This window comes from Falco biarmicus, chromosome 14, assembly GCF_023638135.1.
Source record: "Falco biarmicus isolate bFalBia1 chromosome 14, bFalBia1.pri, whole genome shotgun sequence".
In the NCBI taxonomy this organism is placed as follows: domain Eukaryota; kingdom Metazoa; phylum Chordata; class Aves; order Falconiformes; family Falconidae; genus Falco; species Falco biarmicus.
This window is the reverse complement of record NC_079301.1, coordinates 5190470-5216485: the sequence shown is the minus strand read 5'-3', so window position 1 is coordinate 5216485 and position 26016 is coordinate 5190470. Positions and strand designations below refer to the sequence as shown.

Genomic DNA, 26016 nt, shown 5'->3' with positions numbered 1-26016 from the left:
TATAAGCTGTAACACACAAACGACACTGAAAACAGTTTCTGTCATGTGTTTTACACCTGTAGTCAATTCAAATATTACCAACATTAGAATTTTTGGCAACGTGTAAAGGTTTTAAAAGAACAAAATTAAGCATTGAAAACTAAGGTGACCATGAAATATGAGTGAACTGAATTTGAACATGACCTTTAACATTTTTCTATAAATTTGCCTCAGAGGTGCACTGCATTGCCATTGTAAACCTAAAAATTAGCCATTCATGTGAGGATACTTCAGTGTAACTCTTAATACAACACACTTTTTTTAACTTTGTTTGATGTTGTATACTTGCAGTTTCAATACCATGCATATATGTAATCCAAACTATAATATTGAGACACATGGGGGTTTTGTTACTGCTTTTATTGTGGTTTACTGTTGAGAGCATTATAGATAGCGTAATTGGCAATTTCTTTCCATATAAATAAAACTGAAGTTTTTACTCAATCTATTTTGGGAAAGTATTAATTTCTAAGTGTTGTCTATATACTTGGTTTCAAGAGGACCATGTAAACAAATCCTTAGTCTATTATGCTCAGAAAGCATCACCACATCTGTGTTAACTAGCATACTGATCTGTCTGGACATAAGCAAAAGATAATATTCATATAAGATAGATGAAGTGAAGGTCTCCATTTGACAGATTTGTGCCTTCCAGCTCGAGTCTATCATCCTTCCCACACAGAGACATGCTAAGTTATATATTATTGTTCCATGACAGCTAGTGTGAAATTCAGAGCCTTGAATGCAAAAAGATACACCAACTTGTCCCTCACCCTAACTCACTGAACTTACTATGCCTGGAAGCAAGACTTTCTCCTCCAGTCTTCAGTCAATCCCCCAAAGGGATGTCAGGATAATGGAACCTGACAGTTCTACAGTAATAATGCCATAAACCACCCTAAAGGAGCCTTGTATCAACCAACAAGCAGCAATTACCTTGACTCAGTACCACCCGTAAGTAGTACAGTTTTATCTACTTAGAGGCACTAATTCACAGCTCTAAAAATGCAAATCAAGTATTTTCCATTTTAAAAATCAGTAATTTCAAGATTTAACAGAAATATGGAATGGCACTTCAACCTCTACAAATTTATATTAGAGGAAGTAAGGTAAGTTTTACAAACATCAACTATTTGTGCAGTCGGCCATCTCAGTAAGCAGTATTTGTAAATCTTCAAGGGACTGCTAAAATTCTTGTCGCTTCAGATGGTAATTGTCCACATCTCAGTGGAGAAGACAAGGGAACCACCCGTGAGAAAAAACTGAAGCTATGCTATAACATTAAACAAATACACTGATCTTCTAGCAGTAATACAGAAAGGGAAAGTCGTTTAGATTCTGACCTACCCCAAAGCCACGGTGGACTTAGGGGAAAAAAGACATTCAGAAGACACCCTGTCTGTCCTAGAAACCCCCTCTCTTCTAAAGGGCAGCTAAAAGTTACTTTAAAAAGACAATGTGTCCAACTCTCCATATTTATTAAATTACAGGCACTAGAGGGTGACCTTAGAGCTTGACTGGAGTGCAACTCCAGAGCAAAAAAATTCCTCAATCTATTTTTGAGCTCCCTAAATTCATTACCTTCCCCATCTCTGCTGGCACATGAAATGGGAAAGAAGACATAGTACTGTTCCACAAATACACGAAGTATAATTCATATGAGCCATTACAATGGAGATGGAAGCTAACTTGTCCTGCAAAGTTATGCTGAATGATACCCCTATGCTAATTCAATTAAGGCATTGCAAGGTAAGAAAAATAGACCATCCCCTCTTCCAAGCAGAAATACAGAATCTTAGTTTAAGCTACATGTCCGGGGGAAGGGTGAGGAAACACCAACCCTCAAATGCTTTTTTAACATGCATCTTATTTTCACCTGCTATATAAGCACTGCCAAATTTAGGATTTAACAAAACCATTATTTCTCAGTTTTAGGTTCAAATACCTAAGTACTATTGTTACCTGGGACATCAATACATGTGTAATGGACTTTTATTTTAGCATCAGTGAATCTGGAAATATCACTGACCAGCTAACCTTTCTTCAATGACAAGAAAGAAATACCAAAAAGTTATTGTCATTGCCTTATCAGGAAGTCAAGAAATTTCCTATCTGAATCATGTATTTTCCTGAGTATATGTAAGTCTGAAAATGAAAATTCTTGGAATCTGGGATAGCCATCTCCTATAATTCAGCCATATGTCACTTACACAATTACTAGAAAGGGTTGCTAATAAAAAAAAAGTGCAAAAATACTTTGCCACTAGTGTGCTACCAAAAAATTACAAAGAATTTTGGAAAACAGGCCAATAATGATGTTGGAATTTACCTAATCTTGTTATGCAATATTCAGTAAGACCTGACAATATTAATAAATGCCTGTTTACATGTAGAAAAATCTCTGCCTTGGCAGTTTTTTCACAGAAGGCAGATATCGATTAACAACCACACCAGGCTTTCTGTGACCTACTTAAAGGGCCAATATACCGCTTCATTTTCCTTTCATACTGCTAAAGCCTACACAGAAGAATCATCCACATTAATTTCAGTATGATTACCTGTTTAATTCTCCCTCATTCAAACATGGTCTGAGACTAAAAGTGGGGGTTGCTGCTTCAGCTTCCACTTAAAGGAATGAAAGCATAAAAAAAGGGCAGAAATGAAAGGTTCAAACAACTGATGCTTGGGACAATGAAGATGATCTGGTGAACTCGTGTTAAGGAAATTTAAGCCTGTGTCACTACACACTGAGTTTGAGTGACATTAGCCATGCTTTCTTCCTCTCTATATATACTGAACCACTCAAATACTGGTGCAGCATTAAAACACAAACAGGTTATAGAAAAGTTTTGTTTCTCCGCTGTTAGTGTTTTTGACTATCAAATTTGTATTACTGCTTATGATATGATTATTAACAATGATTTCATTCATCTGTCTTTCTGGTTCCAATTTAACTACAAATCTAGTCTTACGCTATAATTTTGATGTAACTATCTTTAATTTTACATAAAACACATGCCCTTTCATTCTTGATTTTCTGAACAGTGATACTAGTTACTTGATCCAGACCTACTGTAAGGCTCAGAAATAACCTAGTTTCAAGAGCAAGCCTCAAATATGATGAAGATTTGTGATCTCCATTTTCCATGGGTCATGTAATTGATAAACTGTATCAAAAAGGAGAAAGTTTCTATTGAAAGACATAAGAAGAGATGATCTACAGTAGCAAGAGGTAACTCTCCTCCTCAGAGACAAGACTGATATGTTGTGAGAATGAGTAAGAATCTATTTTGTCAGATTACAGAGGTATGAACTGACAGCTACAAAAAGATTATTATATTATTCTAGAAGGAATGCACCAGCTGCTTCTGATAAGTAAATACAGGAAAATTACTGTAACAGGTAAGAGTAATGCTGTAACAGTAACGCAAATCTAATTTCCTCCTAAACTGTAACAGATTAAAGCAACAACCGATTAGCACACAGGATTAGCTCACAGAAGAAAATGCTCTCCTCCTTTAAGAGTAGTTACGCAGTCCACTGCTGAGTATGGTTGCCCCTATACAATATCTAATGCATGTGGTATACCTAGTTGACAAGAAATGATAACTAATCAATAAAAAGAATTTACTTTAAAACATGCATTTATATGAATCCTTTTGGAAGTACACGTGATGCTCCATTACAGTGCTTCAACATGGAATTCTATTAAAAACCTGCTCTGAAACAGCTCTCCATTTTAATATGTAAGAGAAGACATAAGTACTTCACACTAAAATCTCCATAGTCAAAGGCAGAGGCCTGTGACACCTCCATATTCTAAGTGTATTAATCAGGCTATACTAAATATTAGCTTGCCTTGAACTCAAATATAAATGTACCAAGTTGTACAGACACAATGTACATTTCACATCAGTGTGTAAGCAATGTGAACGCCCTGAAGAGGTGCAAAAAGACTTGTAGGCTTAGCTGCCTACCAGGGTTAAATAAGAATATTTGTAGATTCATCGTTAATTAGATATCTCAGTTTATTACCATTTGAATTTAGAATTTCCTTTTACATTCTGATACGTTAACATACTAGTTCTTTTTAGAAATGCCTCTTTTTCCCTGTCATTCCCAGTTTAAGTAGTTATCTCAACTGAGACCAAGTAACAAGTTTTTCCATCCGGCCATTTCTTTCCCTGAAATACTTCACTATCTGTCTTAGCTGCCCCTTCTACTATCGGTTATGCCATCTTTCTGTCCAATTTAGACTTGGAGTTATGAGAAATTTCTCATTAGAAATGCTTTTTCTTTTATTTTTAAATCTTATCTAATTAAGTCTTCCCTCCTTAGCCCTATTCATAGTAAACACTGTTTGCTATTTGAACCCTTAATGTCATCCTATCCACAGTCAGCTTTGAGCATCCCAGCAGCGAAGCATTATTTTTTATAATGCTATACACAACAACTCCTATTGGTAACAGCAGAGGTTACACAAAACCTGTCTTTTTATAGAGTTCATCCATTTCAGACACTGTATAGTTGAATCACAGACACGGGAAAGTTTTGAAGTTGCAGTACCATACATCAGTTACATATAAAGAAGTTATTTTCTATTGAGGTACATTTTGAGAAGATGCAGACAGGCAAAAAATACCTGTTTACTAATCAGTGTGGTAAATAAACCATTCTGGTATTAAATAAATCAAATCCTGTGTTAGGAAACTTCCAAGTAATGCTGAACCCAAAGTACAACAATACCTTTCTTACAATGTTGTTTTTCTTCTATTTTAGAAGGATTTTTAGAAAGAGGCAGGAGATTAAAATAACAGGAAAGTCTGTTACAAAGTTAAAAGACTGTATGATTAACTACCTACTTTGCAAAGGAAACTGAGTACCACAACTATATGCAACCTCCTTCCCCATACTTTGAGAGGGACAATAAGTATAACAGAGAGAGGAAAGGTTGTTTACCTTCCCAACAAGGTACAGAGCTGCTAAAAATCTGTTAAAAACCTATAAACTATTAAGCTTTGTATTGAGTTTGTTCTTTGTTAGGCATTGTTATGGCAAAAATCTCTTTGTCTTCTAGCAAAATCAGCCTGGCTTCACACAGACAATAAGCATATTCAAAAAGTTTAGCTAAAGTGAGTGAAATTAACTGAAGAACTTTTTCTTCATTGCACAGCTTGTCAATTCACTATTACTTTTTCTAAAATACAGAGCAACACATTTCACTCCGCGGCTTCACGTATGCTAAAGCATCAGCCTTTGTGCTTCTACAAAGTGACTTGCATATCTTATCATCTCCCACTCCTCTGCCATCCTCTAAACAAGCTGCCCTACTCATCATCTTCATATCCGATGCATCCCAAAATTTCCCACCACACTGTCATATCAGCCCTGCTAGACTCATACTGTTCAGAAGGCATGACAGTTACATGTGCTGCAGTTCCCCTACTTTTCTGTATGCTGGTTATAAAAGGAAGGAAAAGGTCAACACATATCAGAAGTCAGAAGACATTAGTATCTTCAGACTACACCCCAAAAAACAGCATAGGGTAATGCCTATGAGAAAAGCATTTTGAAAGAAAAGCCAAGCAGTGTCATCCGTGTGCACCCACCACCCTCCCTCCTGGTATTTCAGAGTTACCCAGGGAAGAGTTCTCAGTCACCACCTCTCTTCCCTTCCTTTTCAACTCCATATTCTGCCCCAGTGATGGGCAGATCTTTGTACATACTACATTCCCTGCTTGCTCATCAGAATCCTTCACTTCTACTACATTATTCTCCTTCTTATATGATCACTTTAGGTATTAACATTGTAAAAACTACCAATGGAATAACATCCAGACATCACTATTCCAAATGGTGTCTGGCTGTCCTAAAGTGCTTCTTTGGTTTTACATACATTTTTCAAAGTATGTGAAATTGCTGGCTTATTTAAAGGCAGCGGATCCATAGCTCAAAAAGTACTTGACCAACAGGCATGCAAGAAAAAAATGCAATTAATAAATTTAAGAGATCTGTCTGCAGGGCTGTGATTTTACCAATTATTTTGGCTGTGACACGTCTTGCACAAAAATTCAGAACTTTCAGTCCATGCCAGTGTGTTTTCATCCTCATCATCTTTCTTTCCCTTATGTGGCAAAAGCAGTTTTCCAAAAGACACTTGAAGAAACATGTAACTGATTTTATTTATTTTTTCCCCCCTAACTCAAACACCATGTTACTGTTGTTGTTTTGAAAGTTACTTGCACATCTCTGTGAAATCTCATCTCACATCAGACAAGGCCTTATGCCCTGCACTACTTTTGGTACAGAACGGTAGCTGGTATTTTAGATGAGTTCCCACCTGCATGATACAAATATGCTATCATTCTGCTGATCTGTTAACATTCCATTTCTGAACACACAGTCCAAAAAACTCAAAAAACAAGACCGCTATTGTGATGATCTGAACTGTTGCTCACTCAATCTCAGGGACTCCTGATTTTGTTGTTTTCTGGGTTTTTTCCTTTTCCTTGAAAAACAGCACGTTTCTCTCAGCTATATTAGCTCTCTCTTCAGACCATGTATTCTTCTGCCATGTTTTGTCTGTAGCCCTGGCTTTTTTATTAGTTTCTACCCCTACTGCTATTTATTTAGTATGCTGTTACTCATTCCCCACATTTTCATTTAAGACACCAAATGAAGACGACTGCATCCTGCTGGACAATTCTGGTTAGCTATCTAAAAAAACCCAAACGTAAAGCAACCACGTTATGCAGATCTGTCTGCATTCAGTATAACCTAGGGATCTAGAAGTTTTAATAAGCTTACTACAAAGACCTCAAACTTTGTAGTAAGTTCTTGAAAAGTTCTAAATTCCCAGGCTATACTGACAGCATACAGACATTATGTGGGTGGGTTGGGATTGGTTGGTTGGTTGGGGTTTTTTTTTTTGATAGGTAACCTGCAGTGTCCAGTGGCATGCAGTTTTCTGAAAGAGATTTTTATATCTTTGTCACTAGTTAGTACCCACAATGCCAAAACTGCCTCGGGTTCTAAGTAATTTAAAAGAGCTAAAATAAGGCAGCACTTTGTTTTTATTAAATTGCTAGTAAGTACTGATATCAGCGAATATCAGCTATCAAGTCAATCAGGCAATATAGTGGCCTATATAGTCTATATTCTTCCAGTCAGTAATGAGGGTGTCAGATTGGTTGCTGAGCTGTCAAATTACCCAACAGTTCCCTATTCCAAATCAAGGGAAGTGAAGACATTCTCAGCTTCCCACATAATAACCCAACAGTTTTAGGGTAAGTTCCTTTCCTATTCTGAACTCTCCAGCTATGTAAATTCAACTGAAATTAATCCTTTATTTAGCAATCACAGTCTTACACACCACATGTTTACATGTTATTCTTTTGTTCCCTAAATTGCAGTTCTCCTGTTTGCTAGAAAGAGTAAAGGAAGAAAAGTATAAAATACCTGCTCTTACACAGCCACTGGCACTGCTATCCTGGCATTCATGCATACCTTGGACTTCCTCCTGCCCAGACGTTATGCCCACCCAAACATTATCGAGCTGCTTTAACAAATGGACTCTTTTTCATTCTGGAATAGGTCATCAGTATACAGATGAGCATCACAACACATTAAGCTTCTGGGTTATGTTCTACTGCTCAAATCTAACAGCCATGCAAGAGGAAGACAAAGCCAATGCAAAATATCATTGCACTTGGCACAGTCATGCTGGTGACAATAAGAACACATATTTAATGGTCTAAGACAACTGTCAGCCAAAGTACAAACACTTTGAATGCTGGCGGAGAGTTCATGAAGACATGAATGTTTCATCATACTGTTACATACACATAGATAAACAGCTTTCCACAAAGTTAAGATATGATGCACCAGAATGCACGCAGGGGTATAGATTAACACGTCAAGACAGGTATCTGCAGAGCACCACTGCTGTGGTACACAGCTTCACGTATCTAATGGGTTGATAAGGACTAGCAACATTTGTGGGAAGACAGTAACACAGACAGTAACATAGAAGAATGGAAGAAACCCACCTTAAGGAGTTCATAGTGTTGAATACCATTCACACCAATGTCCGGATCGATGGCAGACGGGACAGAATAGCGAGAATTAATTGCGGTGTTTTCAGGGATAGAGATGTTAATAACTGTTGAGGGAAAGAGGGGGGCATTGTCATTTATATCCTCTATTAGGAATCTTATCTTGACCAGTCTGAAAACTTCATCAGGCAAAACAGCAACCTCCACCTCATAAAAGCAGCGATTCTCACTAAAGATGCCAGAGCACAGCTTCTCTCTGTCTATGCGGTTTGCAGCTGTGAATATCTCACCAGTGTTCTCCTCCACCCGTACTAATGGTACATCCCCAGTCTTATACACAAGCTTGAACTGTAGCGGTGAGGAAAGGGGCACATCTGGGTCCAGCGTTAGGTTAAGATCCTTGAGCAAATTGCCAATGAGGACATTTTCAGGCAGTTCTTCCCGCACGGTATAATTCTTCTCCTGTGCGCCAGATTGAAATACAATACAGGCTAATAAGACTGCCAAGAGGTAGGTTCCAGAAAGTAAGTCCATCTCCAGAATGACTAATGAGTATTCGTGTAGAACACCAAGAGTAGCTAGAAAAAGGAAGAGAAAGAAAGAAAAATTCTTTTAAAATTTACGTAATATTGTGTTCTTGAAGTGATGGAGACATGAAAGGAGTGCCTTTCCTATGGCAAATAATGTGAACTGTTTCAAAACACTACTAGCAAAGTGATATTTGACATTACAATCCTTAATAAAACATATAAAATTTCTTGCACTTTTTTTTCTTTTTTTACTTAAAACTGTTTACTAAACACTGAGGTAAGAACCTTAGAACTGGATCACAATGAATGAACAAATAAATACAAAACTATTTCCAGCATGAGATTTTCCTTTGTTCCTTAAGAAAACCTTCTTCCTTTGAACCCTTGGCCACATTGTCCTCAATTTTTTGTTTCTGAAGAAAAAAGTAGGTAAGAACTTTGCAAGCAACCATCTGCTGAGCACCAGATCTTTTTATACCTCTTGCTCAGAGATAGGAAGCCAAAAAAACTCTTCTTAATTTTCCCCCAAGTTTTACACTGACAGAATTATGTAATATTTGTTAACAGCATGAAATCTGGCTATTTTTAATAGAGGAACTTAAACTGGCAATAAAACGTTATCTAGATGGGAAACTGGTCAGCTTCAGTCCACAATGGGTAGAAATCTGTCTAACACAAGGACATTAATACAGCAGTCCCTTTCTTTAAGATGACAAGATCTCATTTGACCTTTGGAAGTAAACATAAATACTAGTACTCGATTCACTGAAATCTAGATTGTGTGTCTAAAGAGCAGTGCACAAATTCCAACACAGGAGAACAACAAAACATCGGAAGTTTTCAATGTAGTGCAATACAGATTTGCTCTGGGCTGACGAAAAGAAAATTCTTTACTTCTCAACCTAGTTTCAGAATACCAATATAGTCTCCTCTCAAGATTGTTAACCACCTCAAAAAGATGGGATTAGAATGGGATGATTTATAGGTACATACAGATATCTGTGTACCTACAGCTTTCAGCTGAGAGTTTTTAAAGGAAAAATTGAATTCCATGTATAAAATAAGCTGCTTTACCTAATCTTTGCATAATTCTGCCCTTCCAGAATTTAGGATAATCTAGGATAGTACTTCCGTAAGGTAGATGTTCAAGAGTCCCATCTAAAATGATTTTTTTAGTTAATAACATTTTAGCCCCTATCAGCTTAGCATCTGTTCAAATATACCTAACTCATCCACATTCATTTCATTGTGCAGGTAAAAATGTAATTTTTTTCCTCCCTTTTCTGATTTCATTCTCCCTGTCATAGCCTAGATTGATTTACTCCTGCAGATCAAGTTGCAGTGGTTGAAGAAATTACTGAAGCCAATAATTGTCTTCACCTGTTAAGTTACTGCCTTTCAGCAGTACCACTTTCAGGGTAATTTAAACTAAAACACTTGACTTTGCAGTGGAACAGATTAGGAATAACTAATATTGCTATTCCATTTAAACTCTGCAACCTGCTTTTGATTGGGAGTAAGTAACATATAAAGAACATTCCAACTAGATCTGCAGGGTCTATCTTTCCATGTCAGCATGATTTAACTGTAAAGCATTTTCTGGCTTTATGATTATACAAAAGGAGTAACATGAAATAAAAATCCAATCCTGCAAGCCTTCACTTATCAAAAAAGGCATTGCTCACTGGAGTAATTTAATTAACCTGAATGAGATTGCTGATGTGGGTGAGAACGGGATATGCAGTTCATGGGGCACAGTTAACACATTACCTGCAGTATTTTAGTAACTCACTAACTTATTTGCAGTATGTCACTAATTCAGTGCAAGTCACAACACTAAACAGGCATTCAGGAGTGAAGAAACAGTGTACTATGAACAGCCATTTTATAAATCCCTTGTAATATCAAATTCTAAATATGTAAATAAGGAAGTCATCAGCAGACACTGATGATCATTAATGGTAACTCTATGGTAGCAGCATGAGTTTAATGAATGAGCTGTGGTGATATTGTACAAATGTACTGGTTTGACTATTATAATTAATTAACTGCCTTGTATTTCTGTAAATACATCTCCAGCAATTGTCACCCCACTAAAGTAATTCCCTATGTACATTCAACCTGCAGAAAGCTCTTATTTCATGAAAGTAAATTTTGTATCTGCTGTTAAATATATTTACATCGTTGCCATGCAAAACACTAATAAAAAATGTATCGGTTACAATGAAGGGCTGATGTTTTGCTTTGAGGGGAGTATTTACATTTCAGAATGGCAGCAGGTTCTGTGCATACTGAGAAGCACTAGTCTGCCACTTCTCTACCAGAAGTCAAACTGAAAAATCAACAAAACACAGGGGAAAAAACCTCAAGAACTTCACATCCTGATGTTTACAGAGTAGTATTTAAAACTTACCGTTCATTTCTGAGGAAGCGAAAAAAACTCAAACACAACCAATAAATATAAACCAAATTCCAGTCACTATCCCAAATTCTTCTGTGACAATATTAATGTAAGCTTTGCCTATAAAGTACAATGGTATAAAAAAAAAAAATCACCGTCATGTATATACATCTTCCAAATAGATAATCTTACACTACTAAAAAAAATCGTTTGATTATTAACAAAGTTATTATGCTGCACTGCCTCCCTCTCTAGTTTTGAGGATACAGGGAATTTTAGTCACACTCAAAACAAAAGTCTGTTTGTGTTTGCATAAGGATGAGTACACAAATTGAACAGTCTAACAAGTTCATGAAAAACTTTCCTAAATCAATTCTGAAAGTTGTGATAGTACCCGTGTGTGTGTGTATATATACATATATATGTAAAATACCTCATAAAAATTCCTATCACCCCAGTTATACCTGCAGTGGTTCTAGGGATTATGAAACAACCACAGCACAATGCAAAGACTTTTTCAGGAAAACTGTGAGGTGGCACATCTTAGCATTACATTACTATGCGTATTTTTATAGATGTATTTTAAATGAAAAAGTTTGAACCATTTTTTTTAAACCATTTCTGTCGTATTAAATAAATTAAAACGGAAATAATAGAACAGCATTGTTATAAACTATGTTAAATAAATGCTAACATGAATTTTTGTAATGTCATCGATTTTATATAATAATAATATTATTATTAATTATATTAAAAATAAATCTACTGCCGTTGATTTTGCTGAACTATTAAAGGGTACAGCCAGGTAACAGGCAGTGTTACGAGTTTTAACAGAAAACTCATCTTGAAGTAGAAAAAAAACAACCAACAATTACTTACAATTCTTGAACTTCTATGGAATACATTATCTTAAAATGGTCTTTACCTGTCTTTCTAAATAGTTTTAGGAGCAGTTTTTAACCTTTAAGAACTGCTCTAGAGCTATAGACCTTTAAGGAGAAAAACCCCAATAGGACTCAAGTTTTCTGCTTAGATGTACAGTGGAACATCTTATGCCATGAGAAAGTGTTGTTCTTAAAGCAACCTATTTATATAGTCATAACTGTATATTGCCTGTCATTTGTGCCATAACATTGATAGAAGTACTGTGGCAACAGCAATGCAAAGAAAAAAAGCAGGAGGTACTTTCTAGCAACAAAGCTATGAAATCAGAGTATTTCTAGTGACGTACACTGTTTAGTACATCTCTCATACCTGTCTACATATCTACATCCCACGAAATGGCAAAACAATAGAAATACCAATCCCAAAGTAAAAAGAAAGGCTAAAGAAACTGCACATGGAAATGACAGGCAGACAAAGAAATTGTCGAAAGAGAGCGTGTGAATGGTAACAGATGGTAGAAAAAGTCAGAGATGAACGAAGACAGACAGACAAGATGTAAAGACAGAAAGGAAAAAAGAAAGGAAGTGGGTAGAAAGGCAATCACAGTACAGCATGTGGAAACAGACTTTCTTGATGACTGGAGTATAGAGGCAAAAAAAAAAGGGGGTAAAGAAGCTAAATAGTCCAAGCCTAAAGGACCTTTCATAAGCTCCAACACTCAGTAACACTTCTACGGTAGTAAAAAAAAAAAAGTAAGAACAAATAAAATTGTTTAACAGAAGGTAACATTAAGCTTGCCAAGCCATTTTCCCAGCTTTCAAAGAAATGCACTGATGTCTGCTGATACTGCTGACTTCTCTAACTAGTAAGGCAAATGGCCCAGATGGACAGGATGGAGAATAGGAGAGGAAAAAACAATTTCAGATTTGCTCTCTTTCATCTATGTATGCACTTAAGTATACCTGCTCTTTTTTTCCCAATATACAAAATATTAATGGCATAGTTTAAATATTATAAATTTTCATCATTATCTTCATTTAGCAGCTGTCAAATCATACCTTGAAAAGTAGACAGAATATATAAAAACTTTTAACTACCTAATAGAGTATGACATGAAGGTAGAATCTAAATCTGTTCTTTAAACACACAGCTCTATCTGGTCGCACCCAATTCAGAATTCCTGTAGCTTATCACAGGACTCAACTGCCATTTCTTTCTTAAGAGGATCGCAGAGCAGTAGCAAACGCAGTAAAGTGTTCAGGTGCCCACTTCAGATGAAAAAGCAACACTATTTCTTGATACTTGGGTTCAGATTTGACCTACAGTAGAATAAGCAAGCTGTGGTAATATTTTGTAACTGTTACATCAAGTTTTCAAGAAAAATATCACAGAATCTTTCAAAAAATTTAGAGTATTACACTGAAGTCCAAAACTGCATCAATACCCAAACACTGAAATCACAATAGAGAAGAAATCTTAAAAACATCACTCCAATTCTTATCTTCATATTCTTGAACCTATTTAAATTACATAGAAAAGTTTAGCTAGTATGCCACATTTTTTCAAAATAATATCCCTTTCATTTGCTGCTAATGCACCATGAAATTATTAAACAGGAGTATTGAAATCCCTATGTTAAAACAGTGTTTCTCAGAGCAAAAGACCCCCAATGACATGGACTCTATTTCTACAGTCAATAATGACCATAATGTTATTGAACTGGAGTGAGCTATTCACAACTATTCCAGCTCACTCAAAAAGGCTCCCTCAGAAGTTTCCATTGATAATTAAGCCATTCTATGCTATATGACAGAGGTTTACAATTTCTGAATCATGTTGATAGGGATTTCAACTTCATCCTGTAGACAGCTGCTAGATTGTTATGTCTGGTACTGCAGATTTTTAGTGTTTTGTGTTTTGGTTGTTGGGTTGTTTTCTTTTTCTGCAAGTCAGTAATGTACCTGAACACAACAAAGTTTATCCTTTGTCACCACAGACAATGTTTCATTGAAGGAACTGTCTGATTTTGATGGTTGTTAACTTTTTGAAAAAGGCAGAGACTTTACTGGTATTGCTTACAATTTTTGATGACAACAGGAAACACAACAAAGCTGTTGCCAGACAGGAATCCCCCGCCATTAAGTCCAGGCACAAATGGTAACAAACAACCTGAACTAATTTTCACACTCTACAATGTTTCAAACAGATTATGTTGTAGCCATCAACACTTACTCACAGTATCCACTCCCTACATAGTATATTTCTCGATCATAGTCAAAAGAAAAAGACCTACCTCAAAGAGAAAAAGACAATTTGTTATATTATCAAGGCTTTCAAATTAATTCCCTCGTATGATTTTACTCTAAATCCACTAAGGGACTGATTTACTCTTTGATCTATTTTTTATTACCGTGATGGTACTGACTTCAATGAGGTTTCTTTAATTTGATTCTTTTTCCAGTGATGAACAAAATGAAACTGGAAATTCCTATCACCAGGAGAAAGATTCACCCCACAACCATTCAAGTCAACAAAAGAACTAAGTGTGAGCCGCAGCTTGCTTACAGCTGCACGTTCTCCTTATTCGGTCTCTTCACTGAATAGAAATAAGAGTATTTTTAGGTTGCTTTGTTGTGGGTTTTTTGTGTTGTTGTTGGGGGGGGGTGTTTGGTTTTTTTTTTACTTTTCCATCACAGTGTAAAAAATAACCTTCACTTGAAGAAATTAAGGGTTAATGCCCAAAAGGCAGATTCTTGCAGCCACATGAAGCAGCAGGCAAGGTGTGGAAAACAAATAATTGATAAATTCTTACTGAAACAGAAATCTATAGTCTTGATATTAATCTGCAACTAATAGGAAGAGTGGTCATTAGAACTTGTATAAAGATGCTGGAAACAGTGAACAGAACTATAAACACAAAAAAGGCAGTGAGCACAGGCATGAAGCATGTTGAACGGACAATTTGAACTCAACCACATTGACATATGGCACAAAGAGTAATTTCTTTCATTTCAAATGAACCCCTGTAAATCTGAAGTCTCTTACTTACCAAAAGAGTAAATACAGTTCATGTTTGAGAAAATGTATCTAGCAACTACCCAGCAAATAAGTTACAGGATATTTTTAAAGTAAGTCAGAAAACTGAGAATATGCAGTATCAAATTATATACCAGTAATACTATGAAATAGACAGTCCTGCTATTAGCAGTGACACAGTTTTGTACCAGAGCTGCATAGAAATCTCAAGACTGAGAACAGACATCTTGGAAAAAAGGTGATGATCTCCCTGGTAAGCAAGGCTATTTCAATTTTCTTAGAAACAAACACTGGGATACATGAACAAAGACGGAAAAAAACAAACAGACCCAACACACAAACCCTCTACAAAGCTGCTGAATGTTACAACTCCAAAGCTAACACAATACTGCTCTACAAATTCAAATACATATTCACTAAAATTCAAACGACCAACTTTCAAAAACAATACCAAAAAATCAAGTTATTAATGGTATGATTCATAATGTCATTTTCTTAGTGTTTTATTTGTCTGTTTGTACACATGAATACATTTCACTAATCAACTGAAAACTGTTCTAGTTTTGGTCCCTGAAAATCTGTTCATGCCTCAAATTTGAAAACTAAATCTCTGCCAGAGCAAACAAAAGAAAAGTCATCCATGAACCACTGGCAAGAAAACATGGTATCACAATAAGAAATTATGTGAAACCAGATTACGTGATCAGTGGATTTATTTCAACTTAAAACACGTTTTTGTTTATTTAAGAACAGAAGTAAATTTGATTTTTAGTCACTTGTGTCAAATCCTTTGACATGGCAATTGTCAAGATCGCCTGTTTCATACACAATGCATCTTGATTTAGTTAGTAACTTCTGTTACTGAATAGCAGAAAAATACATTTCAGAGTGTCTAGTGAACAATTCGAGTATTTGTGACTATGGATAGGAACACTGCTCACAGCTGAATACCACATAGTCTATTACTTCCTTAAACTAAATACAATTCTGTCTACAGTCCAGTCCTATACATAACAGCATTTTGAGTAGCAGAAATCAGCTGCCACCTTCTACCCCACCTTTAAATTTAAAACAGAAATGATGTAATTACACTCATGTACACTTCTCATTTCATATATTAGACTTTAAATGATACCAGAACATTACTTTTTGTATACATTTTTCAATCACTTAAACTTTTTTATTTCCATCAGTTTCTCTTTGCCTCAGCATAACATACCCAGAAGTCTAAATGTGAAATTACTCACAGATTTCTGTAAAAAGTTCTTACAGCTCTCCAAGCCTAAAAAGTAAAGAGTACCGAACTTTCACCATATTTCCTGCTCAGCAAATTATTGGTGTGCCTACATAAAACAGGACCAGGAGATTACAGCAACAAAGCATGTATAAAACATATTTTTGCATTTGTTTAGTCTAACTTCCCATCATGTTGTCTGGAAAGTGGCAGAGTGTTCCATTCCTGATGCTGTAAGGCTCATGAAGGATTGCTGAAACATACAAAATTCATACACTTATGTAGTCCTTAACTAATTTATTTCATTACTACTGTAATTAATAACTAGTTAAGCATCAAATAATTTATTTTCTTCTTCCTCGGTAAAACGTGAAGAAAATAGTTCAGATAATTTTACTCTCATCCTTGCAAACACTTCACAGAAGCAAGATTGTTCCTATTCAATCTACTTCCTTCAAGTCAAAGTTTACACAGTACAGCAAAACAGAAAATGTTAACAGTAGCATGGTCTCCATGTAAATCTTCAGATTAGAAAGTTTTGCATCCAGCGGCAGCATAGCTACTCATTTTCATATGGGATTTTCTGTTCTTCTTAAAGATAGCTTAAACGTAAATGAGATTCAAACTAGAAGGTACTGTTTAAGAGTTTAAAATACTGAATACATCATGAAAGAGATTTTCTCTAGTTTAGCATATATCTCACCAATTAACAGCCTAATCACCATGTTCATCAAAAGTTGTCACAAGTAACATATAGATACAATATATAGGAATACATATTTATAAATCACAAACTCAACTCCAGAATCTCTAAGAGTACCAGGAACACAAGAACTAATTGCACATGTTGGAAGAAATTTTTACATAACGTATGTATGGGTCCATAAGCAGGGAAGCAATCACCATGTTTTTTTAGCTAACTGACCCTACTTAAATACACGATATGAATAAAATGTTGCAATATGTAATGTAAGACTCTCCTAAGAGAACACGATTTGAGAGGAAGGGTTTCCCAAGAGCAGAACAAAGCCACCTCAAGATAAGTTAAGTTGTAAGTTACATTAGAAGTTACATGAAACCAAAGCCACAGTCCTTTTATGGGGAAAACAAGCAACCCAAAAAAACCCACAAAACAAAAGACTGAAACAAAACAAAAGATTAGCAGCAAAAGCCTCTCAGGGTGCCGGTGGACCAGCTCGCCCTGGGCTGGCTCTCCCTCGCCCCAGCCCGCCGAGGGCTCATCCCGCCTGCCACATGCCCTCGGACAGTTTCTAGAAAACCCTTTCTTTTTCCTTTCCTGAAGACAAAGCCAAGGCCAAAGCCACCACCTTTACCTTTGCAGGTCTTGCGACAGACACAGCAGTTAGACGGGGAACATACAGCTCCGCTGTGGCGCCCTGGTCACTGCAGGCAGGCTGAGGATCGGCACCGCTCCCGCCCCAGCCCCAGCCACCCCCCCGCCGCCTCCTTCTCGAAGAATCCCGGAGGCGGGCGGGCGCGCGCTCCCTCAGGCGGTTTCCCGCCTCCCTCACCGGCCTGACGTTTCCCGCGCCGCCTGCTGAAAGGGCGAGATATGGCAAGGTAACCCCATCAAGCACCATTGCCTGACAAACATAAATAAATGGTAAACAGCAAAACCTGTTCGGTAGAAACTGGGGTACAGGCGCATATTGTCTTTTGCATTTGATACTCAGATGAAGAAAACTGGGGCAAAGAAAAACTATTTTTTTTAAGCTTTAAATAAATAAGCACTTAGCAAGATTCTCTGCAAATTGTGGCCCGAGTTACCACAGGCGGGCCTACACAAATACCAGCTTTTCATGGCTCAGGAGGAGAGGCTTCTTCGTGCTTCTTTCCCCAAAGCCACTGCAGAGCAACACTGTTAGTGCAGAGTCTGTGTGAGGGGAAAAAAATCCCTGTATTTAGTCTATAAAGCACTTTGGGGATCGTTCAGAGTGAAAGGTGCTGTATACATGAAAGGTATTAGCAATAGCAACAACAACAAAAAAAAAAAGTGTAGTGTGGCTTTAGAAAAATTTTCTCTGAGGAAGAAGTGAACCACTTCCCCCCCATCTCCTTTACTAACTATAGGAAATAAATGTATATAAAAGAAAATGAAAAGCATTTTGATGAAAGACTTCTTGTGATTTATTAAGTGGAAGACCAAAAAGCATCTGAGTTTGATCCCAGCTGGTTATAGTTAAAAGGATTAAGATCAAGCCTTACTAATTCATATCTTACATTATTAAGGGCATGAATTTATCTCTTATGTTATATTAATATAGATAGGGTAAATATAACTTTAAAATTCAATCAAATCCAGTAATATCGTTTGATTATTTCCTTGTGATACAATTCTGTCTTTAATTGCCTGTTGTTCTTCCAGTCCTCCCAAGGAAGCATTCTCTCCTTACTACACTTGTAGCTTGAAATGATCTTTGCTTCAAGATGGTGATACAGTTCAAGTAATTAAAGATAGCAATAACAATAACAATTATTTTATACTATGCTTTCCTCAGTTTTTTTTCACATTATTTAGTGTAACTTTCAAAAAAAAAAAGATACATAGCAAATTATGCATGAATTACAACAAAATTTAACTTAATCCTTATCTACTAATGGAGTAGAACTGAACCTTTAATAACTTCATATTAGCATATGTGTGACTACTAAAGATATACCAACTTTTGAAGGGTGAAATCATGTATATTTTTAAGAAATTTCTCTTCCTAGTAAAAGTATCATGCCTTATTGATATATATGAAAAAACTTGTTTAATTCTGTAGTTTATATAGACAAAAATGTAAAGGTTTTTTCTCTGTTATTTTGAAAAACAAAATGACGCTGGAATCATCTAGTTTTTCTGGTAAAATACTTTTTAGTGCATAGCACCTCCCATCCTGACAGATCCCCAAACTGCTGCAGAGATTGCAAACACATGGATTGCCTTTCAAAGCACTGAAATTCTATGCCAGGAGCACTACACTAAAGTGATTCTGGAAAGGGGACTGAAAACTAAATTATCCAGTAGAAATGATGGAGCATAGCTGTTTAGTCTTGGGAGAAAGCAGCTACCAAAGTCAGACTGCTTGTACAAAAAAGTACTCAGGAAGAAGCATCACAGAATTGGATGAAACAGAATTATAAGAGTATTTTAAAATGTGTTACAGCAGTTTGATGGGCTGGGCCTGATTCCGTACTTAAAAATTTGTTTTACCTGTTCAGTAAATATAGTTTAAAAAGTGGAGGATCTGGTCAACAATTTTCTACTAAATTGATTCAAAGTCCACTGAAATGAGTGGCATCTGCTGTTCTGCTGTAAGGTTTACAAAATTTGCTGCAACTATAGCTTTGGAAGTCAAATGCCTTAACTATAAAGTGAGAAAGCCTACATATCTCAACAACAGAACTGCGTTAAATATTTACACAGACTGTTATGGGTCAGCCTTGAATACTTATTTTTAGATTTTTTTACAAATGTCAGGCCAGATCAAAACAAGCTATGATCTTGACTGAAGCCTGCCATGGTAAAGCTGATGCTTAACAGAATCTCAGAAATTTGATTTTGAAAGTTTTGCCTAGATCCATGAACTTTGTAAAGATACTATAGCTCCTTCAAAGACTGTACTCATATAATGGAAAATGTGGTGTTTGCATCTCTTCACTGCCTCCTCAATGAAATCTATCAACAATTAGGATGAAATAAAAAGGGGCTTTGTAATGTGGACAGAATATTCCTAGATAAAAACCTGCATGTCCACGAACTCGATGTGGCTAGCCTTCCATCAATGATGTCCAGACACAGCCAATGTGTCATAGGCTCAGGCTTGTAATGGAAAACAAGTTTCAGATATTACTGACCATCCATTCTCCTTCTTCTGATATAGTGCAAGAGGATGAACAGCTTCAAAAGGTTTTTAATTGGGGTGTGGGTGGGTGTGTTAGTCATATCTACATAATAAAAGAACAGTGTACATCTGTGTATCAGGGTCCTGTAGGTCGTGACATGAAAAAACCTTTAAAAATCATACTGAAGCACATTTTCTCATGCAGTATCATGGGCCCATGACACATTTTATCATTACTAGTACACTTCACAGAATATTTCTGAAGAAAATAGAGTATTAGTTCTTGAAAGTAGGAATTAAATGAGCAAAAATCTTAAAGGGATAATGGGAATAACGATTAAAGTTTCAAACACATGTCTATTCTTCCTCTGTTTTGTTTAAAAGTCATGTCCTTACTCCACAAATGCAAATGAAAAAACCCTAATTTTGCATATAAATGGAGTGACTTCACCACTTGATAACAGCTTATTATTGAAATGTAAGAAAGACAGAAAAGAGCACAAAAAATACCACAAAACACATACCACCCTATTAGCTGAAGTAATCGCAACACAAGAGAATCTTTGAATAACATGGGATCGTATTAAATACTGTATCATTTGTAAGCTTTATCATGCTTCATGTTTTGGTGACTTTGCCTGTCTCAGTCAACTAGAAATGACAAAGATTTTTTAGCTATTTTTGTAAACTATATGTTTGTATTAGAATTGTAATACAAATGTCACGAAAACACATCCAACAGACTGTTCCTTTACATCAGCTAATTATGCCTCCAAGTCTAAGACCTACCAAAAAAATGGATGTTTTCCTTTATATGCAGAAGTTGCTTTGAATGACTTAAGCAAGATCAACGCAAGTGACACAAGGACATAATTACGTGTTGCTTCACAAGATAGAAAAAAAACAGTGATAAGATTAACTACTCCATCCATTACTGGTATAAGAAGTAGAAATATTGATTTGTGATTAAATGAAGAGAGAAAATAATATTTCAAATCTTCAACCTCTGACAGAGTAACTGTCAGTGAGAACTCCTAATGATTTCCACTAAAATAGATGCTCAGAACTTAAAAAACTCAAACCCTGAGTGTTTAGTACAGAAAACTTGCATTACTAAATCTGGCAGAACTCCAGTGTTGTGTTATATGTAATATGTATGAAGTGCACTAGAGCAGATTTCCCAAAGAAAATGTTCTGTTTTGGACTACGAACTGGAAATATTAAAGTTTCGTCGTATTGAAAGGTAGCCACAATTTATGTTGCAATATAACCATTAGGAACAAAATACCAGAAGGTTTAACAGGATAACTGGAATACTTTCCTGGAACTTAATGATGATAGTCCCATGTATACTGTAAAGTATTATAAGAAATTTTGAACTTTTTCAAACATGCCAGTATATAAACAGTGTGATAAGGTGCCTTACGTTTGCAAGTTTATTTGCCTAATAAAATTCCACTATATTTTATGTGACACAGTACATTACACCTATTCGCTAAAATCCAGAGATGATGAATTCCTAGAGGCAGTCTAATCTCACAGTGATGTTTCTTTGTATGTCAGTAAAGTGTGTATATTATTAATAGTTCATTCACTACTGCTACTACCAGCATTAGTGATGGGATTATTTTTTTTATATATATTGTGTACCACGTATCACAGATTTTTTTTTTTTTGACGGAGTTTGAGGAGTTTGATGGATGCTGCATTCTTTTAAATAGGGAATCATTGTCTGTAACCTGAGGGATACTGCCATGTCTGATTTCTTTAAAATCAATTCAAGAGATTCATGCTTAGATTTGGCTGGAATATGGAAGCATACACTTTTTGATCAAATCACAAAAATACAAGTTTTTGTAGTTCCTTTTCTATTGCGATGCAATGTTTTCTTGTAGCAGAAAAACAAATAATTAGGCATTTTCATGGAATACGCTATATTCTGCCATGTATTTGCTGGTGTGTTCTACTCTTACTCAGATTAAAGCACACAAATATCAGGTTGAAATATCTTTCCTGTCCTAGAAAAATATGATCAGTCATCTAAATCCATTGTTTAAATTCATATGATTTCAGAAGAAAACAAAACAAGTAATTACACTAGCCACACAATGCCCTTTCTTATATAATTAGAAGTCAGTGCAATGGGGCTTTCTGTTGTTTGTTCATTTATTTGTTTTATAACAGAAACATTAGGGGAATTCAGTTGAAAAATAACTGCAAGATGAATTTCCAAGCTGACAACCAAAACAGTGTTGCCTGGAATGCAGATTATGTTCCATTTCTTGGTTCAGATATATACTTCTCATGTGGTCTCTACAGAACAGTAAAAGTTTTGCACTTTCTTTGACTGCTAATATTTTAGCATTCTATCAATGATAGATAAAATAATCATTAGAATTTAAGTCATCTCATTAGTCCTACATTTGACCTGAAACTAAGAAGGTGAATAATCACACTGAAATAAATCTGTGGTTAATTATTTAGCCATTCCATTGAACAGTAAAACGATTTTAATGAAGGCTTATTATTGAAATTATTATTTCATTACATTTTAAATAAATTTGATACGTTTTTGAAAAATCAATGTCCAAAAGCTCAAACTTAACACCACCTCAAGTCACCACATATCTCCTCCTACTAACGCTAACAAGAGTCACAAACCAAGAAATTAAAACATCAGAATTGTTGAAAAATGTAGTTTATCATGGTTTGTTCTACCACAGGACTCAGGTTGCAATAGTCAAAGACCACAGGTCATGTCTAGCTTTCAGTTACTAAAAAGCAAACCAAAAAAAAAAAAAAAAACCAAAAACCAGCAAGGTGTTGCTTTGCTTACTATTCTTAATTATCATTTTCTACAGATAGCTATCTGAGATCAGATAAAGTTCAACTAATTCTTAAAACATTAGCTGTTACAATTGTTCCTTAGAAACTATAAATAATATGGACCTTTTCATGTTTCTGAGCATAATACAATCACCCATTAGGTTTCTAAAACAAATGCTGCTACTACTTCGTACTTGCCAGTTTTTAACTTCCCTCAAGAGAATGATGATCTTACAGTTTACAGAATATACAGGTTGGTATCCTGTCTTGGTGGGAAACTTTGATCTTAGTGGTACTAGGAAGGAAAGAAGACATACGTATAGCTAGATAGTTTTTGAGCCAGCCCTGTTAAGACATTGCTGGGTAAGGGAAGAATGTTTTCACTGTAAGTATGGATGAGTTACTGGTCTTCCTTAAGTATGGATGAGTTACTGGTCTTCCTTAAGCAAAATACCGAGAGGAACTAAATATTGTCTGCAAGTCAAGAACAAAATAATTGTGTCCCAAGTTGGTTTTAGGTAGGTTATACTATCTGCAGATTTCCATGCGTACGTTACTTTGCATCAGATAGTTTAAATGCATCATCCTGTATTAGAAATTAAAGATGCATTTTTATTTACTTATCTTTCACTCCGTGCTTTTGCAAATTGTCTTTGTGTAAGTCTTCACTACTATGTTTTAGCAAGCAGGCCACCTAGTGCCTGACAATAACAAGTACTCTGTAATGACCTTAAGTGTTTTGCAAGAAGTAACGGTACACTTAGTTGACTGGATATCAAAATCATGTTGCATTGTTACAACTCTGCAAAAATAGTAGATAATTAAGTTTCCCCCAGCCACCCTAGTTTAGGATTGTGACAGTTTCTTATAAAAAAATATAGAGAGAATAGATATGTAACTTTTTCTTGTTAAGAAAGGTAAAATTATTTTCTTTAAAAGCTAATTTTGTAAGTAACCAAACTACTAGTAAGATTTCAGTTATTTTCATCTGTTGCTGAAAAAATAAATGCCAGTCTTTTTCTACAAGTAAAACTTCCAATTATACTTGGAGACATGTAATTTCTAATTTGATCTAATAAAATGCAGAATAGTGTAGTATTTTAATAGTAAGAATGACACATCTGGTTATACCGTTGCAAGGGGCTTTCCTCCTAATTTCATTTGTGTCGGTATTTTAGAGTCCAGTTCAGCTTCTTTTAAGATTGTTGGCAAAGTTTCCATAAACATCAAGAGACACAGTGCCTGTTAAACTTTCTATTTCATCCTGGCAATATACAGCTTTCCTGTATACTGGAATGAAAATTCAATAATCTCAAGAAACAGCCAATAGTCCCTCAGAGTAAAAAAGACTACTTCTTTCTTTACTCAGTTTTAAATTACCCTTAGTGCTTTCCTTGGAGTAGTAAGATTTTAAGCCTGTGGAAAGGCTATGTTCAAAGGCATCAGAATATACTGAAAATGTTTTCTAATTCAGATTCTACAGACTAATTTTCAAATAACCTAATCTGATATGTCTCCATGAAAGTCAGATCACAAATGGTTTAATCAGAATCAGTGCTTTAGTCCTCATGAACTTCAGTCAAACTTAGGTTCCCACAGCACTGGGAAATGTATATCTGGTGCTGAATATCTCATCCAGTGCTCTTGAAGTCCAAGTTAAATATTTTTTTCAAAAACCTATTTATTTTGGAAAGCATAATACTCTGAATCTTCTGGTTCAATTTATAAACTTATTTAGGGCTTATGTGTGTATATATAAACTGCTTATGTGGAGAAAGAAATAATGAAAAGCTTTCAGTGAAATAAACTTTTGAGCATTAAAGCAAAATTTAAGAGAACATGCCCACTACTTACCAATTACCTCAAGGGAACAGTTAAGAGATTTTCTTTTCCCAAGATACCGAACATTCTGTAGGTGACTGTGACCATGTAACTGTCCAACACCATTTCCATGTATTTACTACTGATGAGATTTACTTTGATGGGCATTCATATTTACAGGGAAAAAAAGAAAAGAAAAAAAAAAAAACAAAACCCAACAACACTCCAAGGTGTTAGACCTGCCTAGAAGAGGAAGTAAATTCTGATTGTGTTTGAGAGAAAATAATGTTTCGTTCTGTGGTAGATGAAAGCTCCCATTTGCCAAATTTGAAATCTAAAATTTAGATTTACAACAATATAACTCTCTTGTAGCATTTTGTCAGCTTTTTGGAGTTTCACAGGGAGGAGGAATTATCCTTTCTGTAACATTATTGTCTTATTATCCATCTCTTGATATAGACTAGTCATGTATTGGAAGGATAAAGGGTGCCCGTGCATGCCTGCTTGATTGATTACTTCTGCTTTTGCAATTTGAAAGGCATCATCCCTACTCAAACATTAATAACAGCAAAAAAACCCAAACAAATAGAATCATTATTTAGCCCCTGCCCCAAAGAATCTGGGGACTGTATGATAGAGCCAATAATATCTGTGATCATTAAAAACAGAGTACATGAACCAGATCATGACATGACCATGACTCTCTGCTATGATGGACTGATTTTTTTGTTGGATATGAATGTTACAATATATGAAGTTAAAATTTATCAAAACAACACAATCTAATACCAACATGCTGGGTGAGATAGCATGCCCAGAACTAAGAACATGGGCTAAATTTGTCTCTAATGGGGATACAGTGAACAGTATCATAATATAAGGATTAATTTTCAGGTTTGCTAGGTCTCTTGAATCTGACAGAATTTTCAACTTTTTCCAGTCTTGAGAAGTCAATTATGAAGCAGCATCCAAAATGAAAACATTAATACTGGCTGCAAGAATGGCTACACTACCAATGCTGCTTGTCCTTTGCTGCCTAGCAGTTTTCAGAGTGACAACTGTAAAAGAACTTAATCTAACTACATGTTAGAGTAGAGGACCTGTGACTGGTTGTTGTCATCAATGTGTAACATCCCTTGGGTGACAGGTTCTCTCATTCATCTGAGTGCTCATGCATATTGACAAGGATGCTGCCTGCCAAAAATGACAATACTGTACAGTATTTCTTTAGCTGTTTCTCACTTTCTAGACTTCTGCATGCCACAGGATAGTCTGCTAACCCAGACACTTTTTCACAAGTAGATGCTACACCAACTGCATTCATTCAGGTCCTTAAGAACCA

The 26016-nt window shown here is 35.8% G+C and overlaps 1 protein-coding gene across 3 annotated transcripts in view; it reads right to left on the bottom strand.

Annotated features, from left to right (window-relative positions):
• Positions 1-26016, bottom strand: part of PCDH11X (protocadherin 11 X-linked) — a 508267-nt gene that overhangs the window by 448431 nt on the left and 33820 nt on the right. For all 3 annotated transcript variants that reach the window (XM_056360034.1, XM_056360035.1, XM_056360036.1), the window contains exon 2: positions 8088-8671. In XM_056360034.1, coding sequence (XP_056216009.1) covers positions 8088-8627 — 540 coding nt within the window. In that variant the 5' untranslated portion in view covers positions 8628-8671. The remainder of the gene's footprint in view (positions 1-8087; positions 8672-26016) is intronic.